At 35.9% G+C, this 16400-nt stretch overlaps 1 protein-coding gene across 2 annotated transcripts in view; it reads right to left on the reverse strand.

Annotated features, from left to right (window-relative positions):
• Nucleotides 1-16400, reverse strand: part of ATP13A4 (ATPase 13A4) — a 116116-nt gene that overhangs the window by 53591 nt on the left and 46125 nt on the right. For both annotated transcript variants that reach the window (XM_019723162.2, XM_019723170.2), the window contains exons 7-9: nt 15491-15625; nt 11616-11685; nt 2137-2271 (exon numbers count right to left, since the gene is read on the reverse strand). In XM_019723162.2, coding sequence (XP_019578721.2) covers nt 2137-2271; nt 11616-11685; nt 15491-15625 — 340 coding nt within the window. The remainder of the gene's footprint in view (nt 1-2136; nt 2272-11615; nt 11686-15490; nt 15626-16400) is intronic.

Genomic DNA, 16400 nt, shown 5'->3' on the forward strand with positions numbered 1-16400 from the left:
AGAGTGTATCGTATTTATGTATAAGAGTGCACTCTGTCGGCAGCACAGGGAATGAATTAAAGCCTAGCGACGTTAGAGGCTGGACATCCAATTGGTAACTGGTCACAAGAGTTCCCACTGGAGCAGATGAAGTCTGAACTATGGCAGCTGGCAGTGGGAGTAGAAAGGAACTGCTGGATTTGAGGAATAAGGAAGTAAAAAACCACAAAATTTACAGAAGATTTTTATATTGGCAGATTATTGGGACAGAGGAATTGAAAGTGGCTTCCTAGTTTCTGACGGGAGAATGAGCACAGGGTGGCATCAGTTATCAATATAGTGATAAGAAGTAGAAGGAAGAGTTGCCTTTTGGTCACTGTGAGCTAGAGGTGCCTTGTGGAATATCATGCTGAGATGGCATGTAGCCAGTTAGAAATTTATTTGGGTCTGGAGCTCAGGAGAGAGATTTGACCAGAGATGTTTAGTCAGAGGTCATCACTTTATAGATGATAATTAAGGCAATGAAAAGAGACAAGATTGCTTGGGTGAAAAGAGAAAAAGACCAGGACATAGCCCTGAGAAGCAGCAACAACCAAGGAGATGGAAGGAGAGGAACAGCACAGCAAGCTGAACTGTGCGGTTGGTGGTAGAAGAACTTGGAGAGACAGCATTGTCCTGGAAAGTTGAGGAAAAGAGAGACTTTAGAAAGAAGAGATGGAGACAATAGTCAAAAAAAGCAGAGGCCAATCAAAAAATTTAAAGAATCCATCGGATTTGGCAATTGGGATATTAGCGACTTTTGCCAGTGCAGGAGGAAGAGCAGGTTGCAGAGGGTTGAAATGCTAATACAGGTGGTAAATGAAGTTGTGAAAGTAGCTATGGCCTGTTCTGAAGATCAAAGCTTGCCAAGCCTTCCACTGGTCTTCCACTGGTTTACCTGGGCAGAGTGGGCAGTATAAAGTCAGACATATGTGCCGGTACACGTGGGCCACTTTCATTATGAAAACGGTACCTGTACTTGGCATTACAAAAGTCCCAGCACTAAGGAATTTTATAAATCTATGGATTCTTTAGAGGAAGGAACCAGACCTGCCGTGATTTCTTTGCTTTTCTGTTTGTTTTGTTAAGTTCACATAGGAAAAGAGATGTGCGTTTATGTTTTCATTTCATGCCTTTGTGATCTGCCCAAGAAAAATGGATTTGATTTGGACTGCAAATGGAACCACAGTACATCACTGTGTATTCACAGCCTCTGTTCCATCTCTGAAAAAAGACTTTATGACTCTTCTTTATCTTACAGAAATATTGGCACACCATCTCCCCATAAATGCATGTATAAATGAATACTCAAAACACTGTGTCCTTGAACAAGTCACTTCTTTCTGGACCTCAGTTTCCATATCTATGAGATGCGATGACCTCTAAGGTCCTTCCCAGCTCCGACATGCTACTTAAAAATGAAATATAGTTAGTTCAAAATAACCAGTGTGTATTTTGAAAATAACAGATTTGCCAAATCCTGCATCATGAAATTTTCAACATTTTCAAAGCAAGATGTGAAGAGCTTGATGTCTGGATTTCAAGATGTCCTTAAATGTTTTCAAACTTGGGCCGGCTGGTTGGCTCAGTGGTTAGAGCATGGGGCTCATAACACCAAGGTCACTGGTTCGATGCCCATATACGCCAGTGAGCTGCACCCTCCACAACTAGATTGAAAACAATGACTTGATGTGAAGCTGATGAGTCCTGGAAAAAGACACTGTTCCCCAGTATTTCACGATACAAATTTTTTAAAAAAATGTTTCAAACCCTCCAAATTTACCTGAAGACATATTTAATATAAAAATACTACACATAAAAGCCATAGATGATTCTGAAACAATGACCTCTATAATTTAGGATAAAATGACAGGGTTGTAATAACGCTTTGTTCAAGAAGGAAAAGCTAAATGCTCAAAAAGTCATGGCTATATGAAACTTAGCACACAGAAAGCAGCTTTGATTTGAAATCTCAGATAGAACCAGGGCAGGACTGTTAGTAAGATTTGTGGGAATAGGAAAATTCTATAGCAGTGCCAAGCTTTGCCATTGTCATTCAGGGAGAAGAGGAACCTGGGAGAGCCAGCAGAGGCTGTAAGCTGTGAGATAGAACCGCACCTGTCAGCATGCCTTCATCTACCACACAACTGCCATCAATCAGAACAGCATCACATGGCATTTGCACCTTGTTCCCCGACAAAATTAATAGATCTCCAGGGACCAGGAAGCGTGATTCCAGCTCTTGGACACCAGCTGAAAGTGTGAAAAGACAGAGTTGAGTCAGTTTTTTCCCACAAAAACACATCTACCTAAATAGGAAATCAATTAAAAAGCAATCAGGGCACAACATTGATTCAAAATCCAGAAACAATAAGAAAAAAAGTAATAAATTCAGTTACATAAAATAATAATTTTAAAAAACTGTGTGTGGCAAAAATAAATAAATAAGAAAGAAAAAATCTAATGACAAAATCAGAAAATATGTTTGAAACTTACATTATAGACAAAGATTAATACTCCTAATATAGAGAGTTCCTAAAAAAAAGAAATAGGGCCGGCCTGGCAGCTCAGGCGGTTGGAGCTCCGTGCTCCTAACTCTGAAGGCTGCCGGTTCGATTCCCACATGGGCCAGTGGGCTCTCAACCACAAGGTTGCCAGTTCAACTCCTCGAGTCCTGCAAGGGATGGTGGGCTCTGCCCCCTGCAGCTAAGATTGAACACGGCACCTTGAGCTGAGCTGCCACTGAGCTCCCGGATGGCTCAGTTGGTTGGAGCACATCCTCTCAACCACAAAGTTGCTGGTTCGACTCCCGCAGGGAATAGTGGGCTGTGCCCCCTGCAACTAGCAACGGCAACTGGACCTGGAGCTGAGCTGTGCCCTCCACAGCTAAGACTGAAAGGACAACAACTTGAAGCTGAACAGCACCTTCCACAATTGAGTTTGGAGGGACAGCAACTTGACTTGGAAAAAAAAAAAAGTCCTGGAAGTGCACACTGTTCCTCAATAGAGTCCTGTTCCCTTTCCCCAATTTAAAAAAAAAGAAAATAATTTAAAAAAAAATAAAAATAGGTTAAAAAAAAAAAGAGAGATGTAGCAAATGACTGTATAGCAAAATTGCTAGAGATGTTAACAGATAGTTCACATACATACACACACACACACACACACACACACACACACACACATATACACATAGATTGCAAGATAGGTATCCATGCCGGGGACTGGGTGAGGTGGAGTGGGGGTGGCAGCCCACTGTGGGTATTTGAGCCTAAGGGAGATGGACAGATGTTTACCTGACTGAGTGCAAGGTGTCAGAACCCCAGGTGGGAGAGAAGGGCTCCCATGGTGGCATTGCACTTGTTTGCACTTGTGTGGAATGTTGGAGTCCAAGCAGAGTGAAAAAGGTGAAAAGGTATCTACATGGGAGTCGGGGGGGCGAAGAAGGGGGGCATCAGCAGTGATGGATGATGGGTTATATCCAGGCAGGATTGATACATGAGTAGACATAATGAGATTAGTGGGCGTCAGGTTCCTCATTGAAGAAAGGAAGTTACAAATATAAATAAAAATGAAACTAGAATGACCTTTGTGGTATTGGATTAGAATTGGAGACAACAGTATAAATTGATGGTTTTCAATAGACAGACAAATAATATAGATGTAAATGTGTATGTATTTAAGAATATATATGTATACATGCATATATTATATATGTATATATGTATACATGCGCATATATATATATATATACATATATATATATATATATATATATATATATATGTATATATATATATACACATATATATTTGCTTGCTTGTTTTTTATACATGTATTTTCTAATTCTCTTCTCTGAGAGGGCCTGGGAGCAGTGAAACCCCAATAAAAATGTGCATATCCTACAAAGTTTGGTTTCTATATTCCATTTCCCCCCACAAAAAAATCAAGTTTCCTAAAGAAATGGCTGATTATAAAGCTGGACCAAGAAAAGTATAACATAAGATAGAATATTCTGCTAGCCATTAAGTAAAGAAGTACTCAAAGAATGATGGGGACAAATCACGAAGATATCAAAGCCAACTCAAAGGGCTCTTGCTGTATAAATCTATAACAATTTGAACATCATAGTAAATTATGATAATAATGAACTATAACCTATCATATAAAATAGGAATTCATGAGTCCATAATGACATAAGTAAATGAATAAATAAATGAGGAGAAAAGATAGCTTTTCCTTATAGTAAATGGCAATTCATTAATGAAGAAGGAAAGATAAAATTAGAAAATCACCATTTGGCAACTATCAACGCAATAATTAATTTAGCCAAGAAACATCAATGGATACTAAAACTAGTGGGTGAAAATTTGATGAGGATGATTCATTTATATAGTTTCAAAGTATCTCTTAACAAAATAACTACCAATTGCAAAGAGAAAAATGTAAATTTACAATAGAGAAACCTGGCAGACACCATTTAATTAAGTAATTCAAGCTAACATCACCAGTAATAAGACAAATTTAGATTATGTACCACCTGAGAGGAAGCAGTGAGAACACAGTCTCAACTTGTGTGATATTTGAGCTAAAAATGCATAACCTGATTTTAACTAAGAGGGGACATCAAACAAATCCAAATTGAGGAACATTCTACAAAATAACTAGGGTCAAAAGAGTCAGGGTCATGAAAGTCAAGGAAAGATTGAAGAAAATTAAAGAGGCATGACAAAGAACAGTATGGTGTGATCCTGGATCCTTCCCTACAAAAAACGTAATTGAGACAATTGGTGAAATATGAATGGGTCTGGGCATTAATTGGAATTAATATAAGAATATCCCTTTCTGATATTAATGTATGCACAGTCATTTAGATAGAAGAATACCCTTGTCTTTAAGAAATATACACTAAAGTATGTGGGGGTCATGGAGCCACATCGTATCAGCAACTTATTCTCAAATGGCTCAGGAAAAACAATTATCTGACCTCTTCTTGCAACAACTATGTAAGTTTTAAATTATTTATTTAAAAAAAAAAAGAAAAGAAAGGAAAAAAGAAATATACATAAGATAACATTGCTCACCTATCTGAATGGAAAAAATATAAAAGTTTGCCAGCATATTCTGTTGGCAAGGCCAGGAGGAAACAAGACTTTCACCCATTTGTGGTGCAAAACAAATTGGTACAATGTCTAAGGAAAGAAATTTGACAATATCTACCTTTCAAAAGTACAAATGCATTTATTCTTTAACTCAGCAATTTTTCCTCTCAAAATCTATACCCAAGATAGACTGGCAAAAAGTATGAAAAGACCTATGCACAAGGTGTTTTATTACAGCACTATTTGTAATAGTAACGGACTAAAAAATAATCCTTCAATAGAGAACTGATTGAGTAAACAATGGTTACTCCACACAAAACAGTGCTATACAACTGAAATAATAAATGAAGACTATCCTTATACATATATCCTGCTATGAAGGCATCCCTGGGAAACATAGTTAAGCATGTAAAATGCTTTAAAATGCACCAGGAAATATAAGTTAAGTGTGTATTATCTTAAAAACAGAAGTATTGGGGCCAGCCCGGTGGCTCAGGTGGTTAGAGCTCCATGCTCCTAACTCCGAAGGCTGCCAGTTCGATTCCCACATGGGCCAGTGGGCTCTCAACCACAAGGTTGCCGGTTCAGCTCCTCAAGTCACGCAAGGGATGGTGGGTTCCGCCCCCTGCAACTAAGATTGAACACGGCACCTTGAGCTGAGCTGCCGCTGAGCTCCCGAATGGTTCCGTTGGTTGGAGCGCGTCCTCTCAACCACAAGGTTGCCGGTTCGACTCCCGCAAGGGATGGTGGGCTGTGCCCCCTGCAACTAGCAACGGCAACTGGACCTGGAGCTGAGCTGCGCCCTCCACAACTAAGACTGAAAGGACAACAACCTGAAGTTGAACGGCACCCTCCACAACAAAGATTGAAAGGACAACTAGACTTGGAAAAAAGGCCTGGAAATACACATTGTTCCCCAATAAAGTCCTGTTCCCCTTCCCCAATAAAATCTTTAAAAAAAAAGAAGTCATACGTCTTTCAGTAAGAAATTCACAACCTAGTTAGGAAATTAAAAAAAAAACACAAAAAACAGAAGTATTAATATGTATCCTATTCTGTAAATATACCACATAGCTATGAATATTAAATATAATTTGTATTTTTAAATTTAAGAATAAACCAAAAACAAACAAAAATGATAATTATAGAGAGAATGAGTACACAAGGTAGGGAGAAGAGGGAGAGGAACTAGAATCACGTGAATGTCTGCTGTTTTACAGATTTAACTTTCAAACCATGTGGATATTTTATATAATATCTACACAAACTAATACAAATATAAATTTGAAAAACTAACACTAAAGTCTAAAGTAAAATGAATAAGATAACCTATCATGTTGTTGGCATAACCATACACAGAAGAACTACTTTGAGTGACTTTAAGACAGGATTTTTTTAAAAAGTATAACTTGACTGTATATGCCTAATGGTATATCACAAACGAGAAAAGAAGAACTCTAAAAATAACAAAATCAGGAATCATATTGTTGCTGGTGTGTTGGTTTATTATTCTGAGATTATTGTAAATCATGGGATAAAGCAAATGAGTTATCTGTTACTGTAATTGAGAATCAAGAGTTTTGGTATGATCATGCCGAAGTACAATCAACAAAGTTAAGCAAAAAGCCAATAGTTCTCAACTTGAATTGGAAATGTCAATATGAACTCATAATGTATTTTATTTTGAAAATATTATTTCCTAATTATGTCTTCTGAAAGGGCATAGAAACAGTAATACCATAGAAATGAGCACTCCTAATGTTCTGATTGATGTCTCTAAGTACCATATAGAATAGCTCTTTGGAAAAATGAATGTATTTCAATTTGGAGCAGGAATTGTCCAAGATGAGTCTGGAATACCTTGCCATATCAGAAACGTTCAAAGACTACTGGAGTCATGTCAAAAGAACTCAGGGGCCAATCAAAAGAGGCTCTGAATGGCCAAAAATGAAGTTATATGAACAAGAATAAGAATAAAAACTGCAATGGATGGAAATGTACCAACCAGGTTTAACATCCACAATAACACTAAAAAATCTTTCGGAAAGTACTAGAGGATCAATTCATTATTTTGAAAGCTGGTAGATAAAGAGAAATAGTCTGATTTTTTTTATCCTTTCTTAAACAAAGTGAATATCAGGATAATGAACAGTAGTTGAGGAGGGGTATTTCTCTTTGCAGAAATATTCCATTTCATATATGAAGATGGCATGATAGAAGTAGAAATTTGAAACTCCTAATGAAATAATAAATCTAGGTCATACGCATTTTATGTTTGCTAATAAAACACAAAGAAGACAATCAAATATTATGTATAAGAAGTATTCTGGCCAATACTCAAGCCTCAGATCTAGCTATCAGAAGTTCAATTCCATGAGTATGCAGTTAACATCATCTAAACTGTGGAAACCATAGGATGAACCACTTACTTTCTTCGACAAAAAATTTGCAAGGAAAAAATAAGATATGGAGCAGGGAATGTGTCAATTAAAATAAATTTGAGACTTATCAGCCAATTATAGTATATGGACTTTATTTGGATTCTGATTTGAAAACTTATGTATTATATATCATATACATTGTATATATATATATATATATATATATATATATATATATATATATATCTACATCTATGTCTATATCTATATAGTCACATAAACACACTTGTGATTCAGTTGATAAATTTTTAACACTGCCTGTATAGCTGATGATTTTTTTTAATTATGAGGGGTTTTATTTTAGATGTGATAAAGGAATTAAAAAGGATTCTTTATCTTTTTGATTTACACTGAAATAATTTTGAAAGAAATGATGTGGCATTTGGGATAGTTCAAAAATAATCCAAGGTGAGGGAGGAAGTAGAACAGATGGGAAAAAAAAGATTTGGTGAGTTGATAATCATTGAATCTGAGTGATAAGTACACAGGGTTTCATTATCATAGTTTCTCAATTGTTGTATATGTTCAAAATGTTTCATCACAAAAAGTTAAGACAAGAAGATGACCAGAACATTTTTAAAAGATGTAACAAAACTAACAAGATGTAACAAAAATGACCAGATTTGTCTATCCACCTGAAAAAAAGAACAAAAATCGTACAAAATATATGAAACAATGGTTTTTGGACACTGAACATAAGTAATACAAGAAATGGGAAACAAATGAAGGTGGCCTACAGTTGCTCAGTTTACTGCCTTTTGAGTGTTTCCAGACTGCTATGGCATGAGGGGTAACCCAGATAAAGTCCAGAGAACTCCCTGAGTTCAGTACAGAGATGAGAATCTGTGGTGATTAAGGTGGCTTGAGTTCACAGAACACAGTACTGGAAAAGAGACAACTGCACATAGGGAGAACTACAAAGACCTGAAGAGGCTCCCCCTTTAGCATTCAGCAGACTAGTAATCAGCACATGTATATGAGGGAACTACTAGCAAATGAACAATTGGACATTTACATTTAAAAATATCATTTACAATAGCATCAAAATATGAAATAATTAGGAATAACTCTGAGAAAGATTGTGAAAGACCCATTCATTGAAACCTGCAAAACAGTACTAAGAGAAGTCAAAGAACACCTAAATAAATGGAGAGGTATACCATGTCTATGAGTCACAAGATCAAATTTGTTAATATGTCAATTTTCCACAAATTGATTTATAGATTCAATACAATTGACAGGTTGATTCTAAAAGTCATAAGGAAATGCAAATGGTCTAATATTGCCAAAACAACTCTGAAAAGAACAAAGCTGAAGGACAAATATCTTATTTCAGGACTTATTATAAAGCTACATTGTGTGGCATTGGTATAAAAGCAGGCAAATAGATCAATAGAATAGAATAGGAAGGCCAGAAATAGCTCCACCCAGGTATAAGCAACTGATTTTTAACAAAGCTGCAAAGGCAATTTGGTGGGGGAAAAAGGTAGTCTTTTCAACAAATGGCTATCTATTTGGATATCTATTTGCCAAAACATTTGGATATCTATTTGCCAAAAGTAAACTTTAATTAAAAAAAAACTCAAAATACATTATAGACCTAAATGTAAAACCTAAAACTGTAAAACTTCTAAAAGACAATATAGGAAATCTTGATGACTCTGGATTACACAAAGATGTCTTGGGTATGACACAAAAAGCATGATCCACAAAAGAAAAACTGATAAATTGGCCTTTAACAAAAATAAAAAATCTGCCCTTCAAAACTTACTGTGAAGACAATGAAAAGATAAGTTATAGTCTGAGGGAAAATATTTGCAAATCATATCTGATAAAGGATTTGTATTGAGGATATAGAAAGAACTTTCAAAGTTTAATAACAAGAAAACAATCTAACAAGAGATTTGAACAGACACTTAAAAAGATGTCTGATGCCATTAGTCATTAAGAAAATGCAAATTGAAAAAATAATGATATAATCACACACCTCTTAAATGAAAAAGACTGACCACATCAAGTGTGGGCAAGAATGTGGAGCAACTGAAACTCTTATACACTGGTGGGGATGTAAAATGGTACAACCATTTTGGAAACAGTTTGGTGCTTTCTTTAAAAGTTAAACATTTTTCTACTGTATGACCTAGCCATTCCACAGTTGGTTGTTTTCTGATAAGAAATGAAAGTGTATGTCTATACAAAGACTTAAACCCAAATGTTCATAGCGGCATTATCTGTAAGAGCCCAAACTAGAAACAACCTAAATTTCCATCAACTGGTGAGTAGATGCACAAATCCATACAATGGGATTATACTCAGGAATAAAATGAACTATTGATATAATTAACTAAATAGATGGATTTCAAAATATTTATAAACTTTGATCCCACTAAAATTAATCTGAACTATATTATGAAAGATAAAATATATATACTGTACTATATAATACCATTTACGTAAAATTCTAAACATAAAAACTGGTTGCCTGAGGATGGGGATGGGTAGAAAAAAGTTGAGAGGGAAGATTACAAACAGGCACAAGGTAACTTTTAGGTGTAATGGATAGTCATTATCTTTATTGTGGTGATTTTCACAGGTGTGTGTATGTCAAAACTATGAAATTATACACTTTAAATGTGATCTCAAGTTTCTCATCTCTTTAAGTAAATACACAGGAAAAGATGCATATGAAGATGAGAGTAGTTGGAACAATCAGAAATGCAACTTAAATCTTTTTTCTGATTCCATATGGACAACACATAGATCTAAAATAGTGGGACTTACAGCCCTGGGCCTTGTGCTGAGCTGTCCCAGGCCCAGTACTGGTGACAATTAGCCTCTGTTCACAGCATGGCTTCTCCCACATGCCTCTAGGTCTAGCACAGGCAGCGACCAATGACAGATCACTTTGTAGCTCCTACCAGGTAGCACTGGGCTGATCATAGACAGCAGCTGACCTTGTCCTGCATGGGAACTTCTCCCAAGAGACCTTGGAAACAATACACCTAGAGGCTGGCTTCAGGCCACTATTAGCTCCACAAGTGGCACACCCAAAGGATGGTCTCAACATGCACATGAGCTCACTGGGGTGAATCCCACTCTTTGGATTCATCACACACACAGCAGCTCATGCACTGTAGGGATGGCCAATCCTCACAGCCAGTCACCCTGAGAGTCAATGCCACCCAGTGATGTGCCAACAGCAGTCAAGGCTCAGCTGCAACAGGAGAGCACACACAACCCACACAAGGGACACTCCTGGAGCACACAGTGCAGGTATCAGGGAGACTGTGTCACTGGGTCACAAAGGACACCTACTATGTAAAACCAGCCGGCAAAGACTGAGAGACATAGGAGGTCTACCTAATACACAGACATGAGCAAAGAAAGGCAGCCTAAATGAGAAAACAAAGAAACATGTCCCAAATGAAAGAACAGTAGAAAACTCCAGAAAAAAATAATTAAGTGAAATGGAGGCAAGCAACCTATCAGGGACAGAGTTCAAAATACTGGTTATAAGGATACTCAAGGAACTTAATGAGAATTTCAACAGAAATAGTAAGCATAAAAAAATAAAAGAACACAGAAACCATATCATTGGCAAAGTTTAAAGACAAAGAGAGAATCCTAAAGCAGCAAAGGAAAAGTAACTAGTTACATACAAGGGAGCTCCCAAAGACTGTCAGCTGGTTGCTCAACTTTGCAGAAACTTTGCAGGCCAGAAGAACTGGCACAAAATATTCAAAGTGATGAAAAGCAAGGACCTATAACCAAGAGAACACTATCCAGCAAGGGCTATCATTTAAAATTGGAGGAGAGATAAAGAGCTTCCCAGACAAGAAAAAGCTAAAGGAGTTCACTAAACCAACATTACATGGTATGTTAGAGGGACTTCTTTAAGAGGAAAAAACAAATAAATAAAAATAAAAATATGAATAATAAAATGGTAACAACTATATATGTACCCATCAATATCACTTTAAATGTAAATGGACTAAATGTTCCAATCAAAATAAATTAGTTAAAAATAAAAATAAAATAAAATAATGGGACTTACCTTTTCTTCCACATACAGAGACTGTAATGCTATTATGTGACTCAACTAGACCATGGAGTTTTACAGATTGCTGAAAAGGAGGGAAAATAGAAAAAGGGTTATGTATTTGAGGAGGTCCCAGGTATTATTCAGTAAAGTGCTAGCTTTCTTTAAATATGGAGCACTATCTTGTTGCCAACTGAATGTACTAGTTAAAAACAAGACTGGCTAAAAACAAGCTTATTACTTGATTATAAAAGCATCCAACTTATAGTCTTCACTCAGCAATAAGAGTATATATTCTTTAGAAAGGAATTGCCCACCATGCTCTTCCACTCAAAAGAGTTTTTGATAACCATAAATTTGTGTTAGTTATTTAAGTAGATAAGTAAAATCAAGAACTTTAATCAAGATATATATGTGTACCTAAATATCTTCAAGAAATAAGAATTATTTTAGTTTGGGGATATCCCATATCAGCATTCTTAATCTATAAGTTTTTAAGGAGTTTTATGGTTCCTACTATTTACTTGTAGAATTTATTGTTCTAATATATTAAATACATGGGACACTAAGAGTGAATCAGTAAGAGGAAACAAAAGAAAATATAATAAAATTATATATGATTCCACATTCATTAAGAAACTTAATGTGTAAGACCTTCTACCTGGTTCTGAGGTGTTAAAGATCCCCATCTTTTAGTGTGTTTGTTTTTTTATTCTGATTTTGTCATTTAAGACACTTCCTAAATCTCCTAGTTTCAAATCATTTACAAATCTGATTAATATGTCCTAACATTGATTAACAGACTAGATAAGGTCAAAGACAGTGTTCTGCTATTAACTCAGTCTTTTATTCATTTATGTATTCACTCAACATTTACTGAACAATTTTTATATGTCCAGGACTATGGTAACAGGTGGGGATAGAATGGTTAACAACAATAACAAAAATATGGTTCTTACCATCAAGGAATTTACAAACTACCAGGAGCAATACATTTACTAAAATAATCATATATATATATATATATATATATATATGTGTGTGTGTGTGTGTGTGTGTGTGTGTGTGTGTGTGTGTGTGTATATAATCAGTAATGATAAGAAAAAAATAAGGTGCTTTTGGAGTATGTATAGCCAATGGAAGCAATAAAATTCTTCCCTGTAGAAGGGTCATTGACTCAAGTATGGTGTGCGATCTAAGAGTCTGGAATTCAGAAGAGATATATGGACTTAAGATATATATGTATATATTTGGAAATCATTAGCATATGACTTTAGAAGTCATTGGTATATGCAACCATAAAAATAATGAAGAATCTCCCAGTATACTCATATGGAATGACTCAGGACATATTATTATTAATAATAATAAAGCTAGGTAGAAAATTATGCAATTATGCTTCATTTTACACAAGAAAAAAGAAAACAAAATACATGTATTTGTATTTGCTTGAATTTCCTACAATTTTTTTTTTTTTTTTTTTTTTTGAAAAATGTACAAGAAACTAATAAAACTGGCTGAAAAAGTGGAGAGGGAGAGGAAGATAGAGCATACCTGGTGTACAAGATGGAGTATGCATTGTATACATTGTCATATTGTTTTGATGTGAGACACCCATTTTAAAAACTGGCCAAGTGGAGGAGGATGGATTATAAATGAGAATGGAAAAGAGCAACTAGAGAGAATGGAGCATGTGTTGTCACTGAAGCCAAAGGGAAAGAGTACTTCAAAAAGAAACAATGGAGGCATTAACTGTCAAATTCAACTGAGAGTTTTAGTGAAATCTGCACTGGAAATAAAAGTGTCCACTGTGGGAAGGGGACCATAAAATCAGCAAGCAAAACATCAACAATCCAGTAAAAATTAATGAAGTACGGGAATACAGTTCATAGTAAAAGAAATGCAAATAGCTTAAAATATGAGCAAGTGCTCAACTCATAATGGCAAACATGCTATTAAAGTTATGAGATTCTATTTTTGCTTATATTGGCAAAGATAAGGAAAACAAATACTCATCTACTGTTGGGAGGAGTGTAAATTGTTATTACTTGTTTGAATGGCATTTGGATAACGTTTACTAAAATAATATACCTTGCTCATGATTAAATAATTTCAACTGTAGAAATTTTATATCTCCATATCAATAGATGTATATAAGCATACACATATATACCTGTTATGTACATATGTATTTATATGCAACATAAATCATATGCTTGTAATTTATATACCAAGTGTACCAAAAGCATGTACACACATTTTAAGATAACATCCATCTCTTAAAATGTGTATACATTTTTTTGGTATCCACATATATTTATAAACACCCATATATGTGGACGTGTGAAAAGATATACGAGTTATGTGCAAGAATCACAATCACAGCATTGTTTTAATAGCAAAAGACTAGAAACAACCTAATATCATCATTATAAGACTGGTTTTAAAATTATGGTATACCTAGAGAAAAACATTCAAGATATATCAGGTGAAAATGCAAGTGCAAACAATGTACTTAATGTACTTTCATTTGTGTAAAACAAGTTAATGCATATGTGTTTAATATTTCTGAAAGTATATAGAACGTCTGGTCCCAGTAGATGCCTCTTGAAAGAAAACCTGGACACTGGGAGAACTAAAGTAGGAGGGATATTTACTTTTTATTTACACTGTTTTATTCTGTTTGAAAATGTTTTTATCGTGTCCATATATTACTCCTTATATTAAGAAAAAACTAGCTACTTAAAAAAAAAAAAGAACTTTTAAATTTTTAAATTATCTATGGGCCTTAAGGGCATAGTCGTGACCTTAACAAGAGTTGTTTAAACGGAGTCATGAGAGAGGAACCCAGATCAGTATAGGTGAGAAGTGAGAGGGAGGTGAGTAAATGGTGACAGTGTGCATAAAGAACTCAGGAAGTTTTGCTGTAAAAGGAAGTAGAGAGGTAGAGCAGTAGCTGAAGATAGAAGCGTGGTCAAGAGAAGGGATTGTTTCATTTGAGGGTTTTTTGTGTTTGTTAAGTTGAGAGAAGCTTGAGCATGTTTAAGTGCTGATGAGATGGCTCTTGTGCATGAAGGGGTCATTCGATGACTGAATCAGCACTTTGCGAAGGCCGGAGAGGACACTGTCTCTAGACAGGCAAAGGGCATGTCCTCCTCGGTAATGAGAGGTCAGGGCAGGAAGGAGTGGAGACAAGAGTCATTTGGCTGTTGGAAAGTTCAGCAAATTCCTGTTTTATGGTTTCTATCTTTGTAAGACAAAAAGTGGAATATGGGCAGTTGGGCATCTCAGAAACTTGAAGACAGATATGGTTTAAAAACCTTCATTTCAAAGAATTGGAGAGCGTGTTGACCAGAGATATATAGAAAGCTTGCCCAGATGAAGTTGGCACTCATGGTTTATAGTGCAATCAACCAATGTGTTCTATGTGATTTTCTGCCAGCACTTAGAACCCTGCGTTGGCATACAGAAAGCCAAGAATTGGATTGGGGCTTTGACTAATAAGTGTGAACCAAACATAAAGAGCAAAGGAGTTAATATTATACAGAGACTCCTCCACCTACCACCCATTTCCCACCATCTTCCAGACCCATCGCTATTCTCTGGATGTATTTTTTTTTTTTTTCACTTAATCACAACTTATAAATATGTGCATATTCTTCTGGCTAATCAGCATGCGTAAGCTAACGAGAGGGGGGAAATACCTTGAAAGGTTAGGAATTGAGATGTGAGACAAGGAAAAGGACTAACAGTTGTTGAGCATCAGACATTCACACACTTGGTCTCATTTCTTACGGAATGGGCAATGACTATTTCCTGATTCTCCTTTCTGACAAAGTTTCAATTCACTGCTCTCTTTCTGAGACCATAAGATTGGTGGGAAAACTTACCTGTCTGAGATCATATACCGTCAAAGCTATGGAAATGATGGACATAATTATGATGGCACAGGCATATTCCTTATAGTCTTCACTAAACCACAGACAGACACTGAAGAGTTGGAATATGTAAAATGGATTTAAAACCTGTTAGCAGATATAAACACAAAAAGACAAGGGAGGTATTTAGGTTTCATACTTAGCTACTCATTGACTTATTTGTTTTCATGATCATCTATCTCTGTGACATAAATTGTCCCACACAACATTCTTCTTACATTTATTCAGCAATTGCCTTGTGCCAGACACTGCACAAAGTAACTTCACTTGAATTGACTTATTTATTTCCCTTAATCACCTTCTTAACCACATGTCATTACTCATCTCCAATGTAAAGATGAAGAAACTGAAACTTAGATCTTGAGAAACTTGCCCAAGTTCACACAGCTGTGACTGTCACAGACCAGGACTTGAGCCCATGCAATCTGGCCCTAGAGCACCTACTTTTAATCACTGCGACGTCTTATAATTTATAAAGTAGTGTCTTATGTATCTTCATGTTGACCATTACAACAGTTGTGTAAGGAGTAGATATTATCATGTCCAGCGTACTGGCCTTCAGGAGGGTGAAGTATTAGCTCAGGTTTATAAAGTTAAAATGTTTTCCAGTCTATTCTCTGTGACATAATAGCTGCCATATTTGAAGCCATTGAAGTACTTTTAGATTAATGGATGAGTTGCAGCCTGCATTTTCTCATAAGAGCTAAGCTGGAAGTGGTAAGCTGTAATTGAGCATCTAGAACACTGCGGGAGAAAGTAGAGGATAACGCCAACAGTTGTCATCCTGCTTTCGTTAAAAACATTTTGTGCCCTTACTCAAAATCCCTCTAATCAATTCCCATCTGCCTAAAACAGAAAAGGT

Source organism: Rhinolophus sinicus, linkage group LG01 (assembly GCF_036562045.2).
Source record: "Rhinolophus sinicus isolate RSC01 linkage group LG01, ASM3656204v1, whole genome shotgun sequence".
Classification (NCBI taxonomy): Eukaryota; Metazoa; Chordata; class Mammalia; order Chiroptera; family Rhinolophidae; genus Rhinolophus; species Rhinolophus sinicus.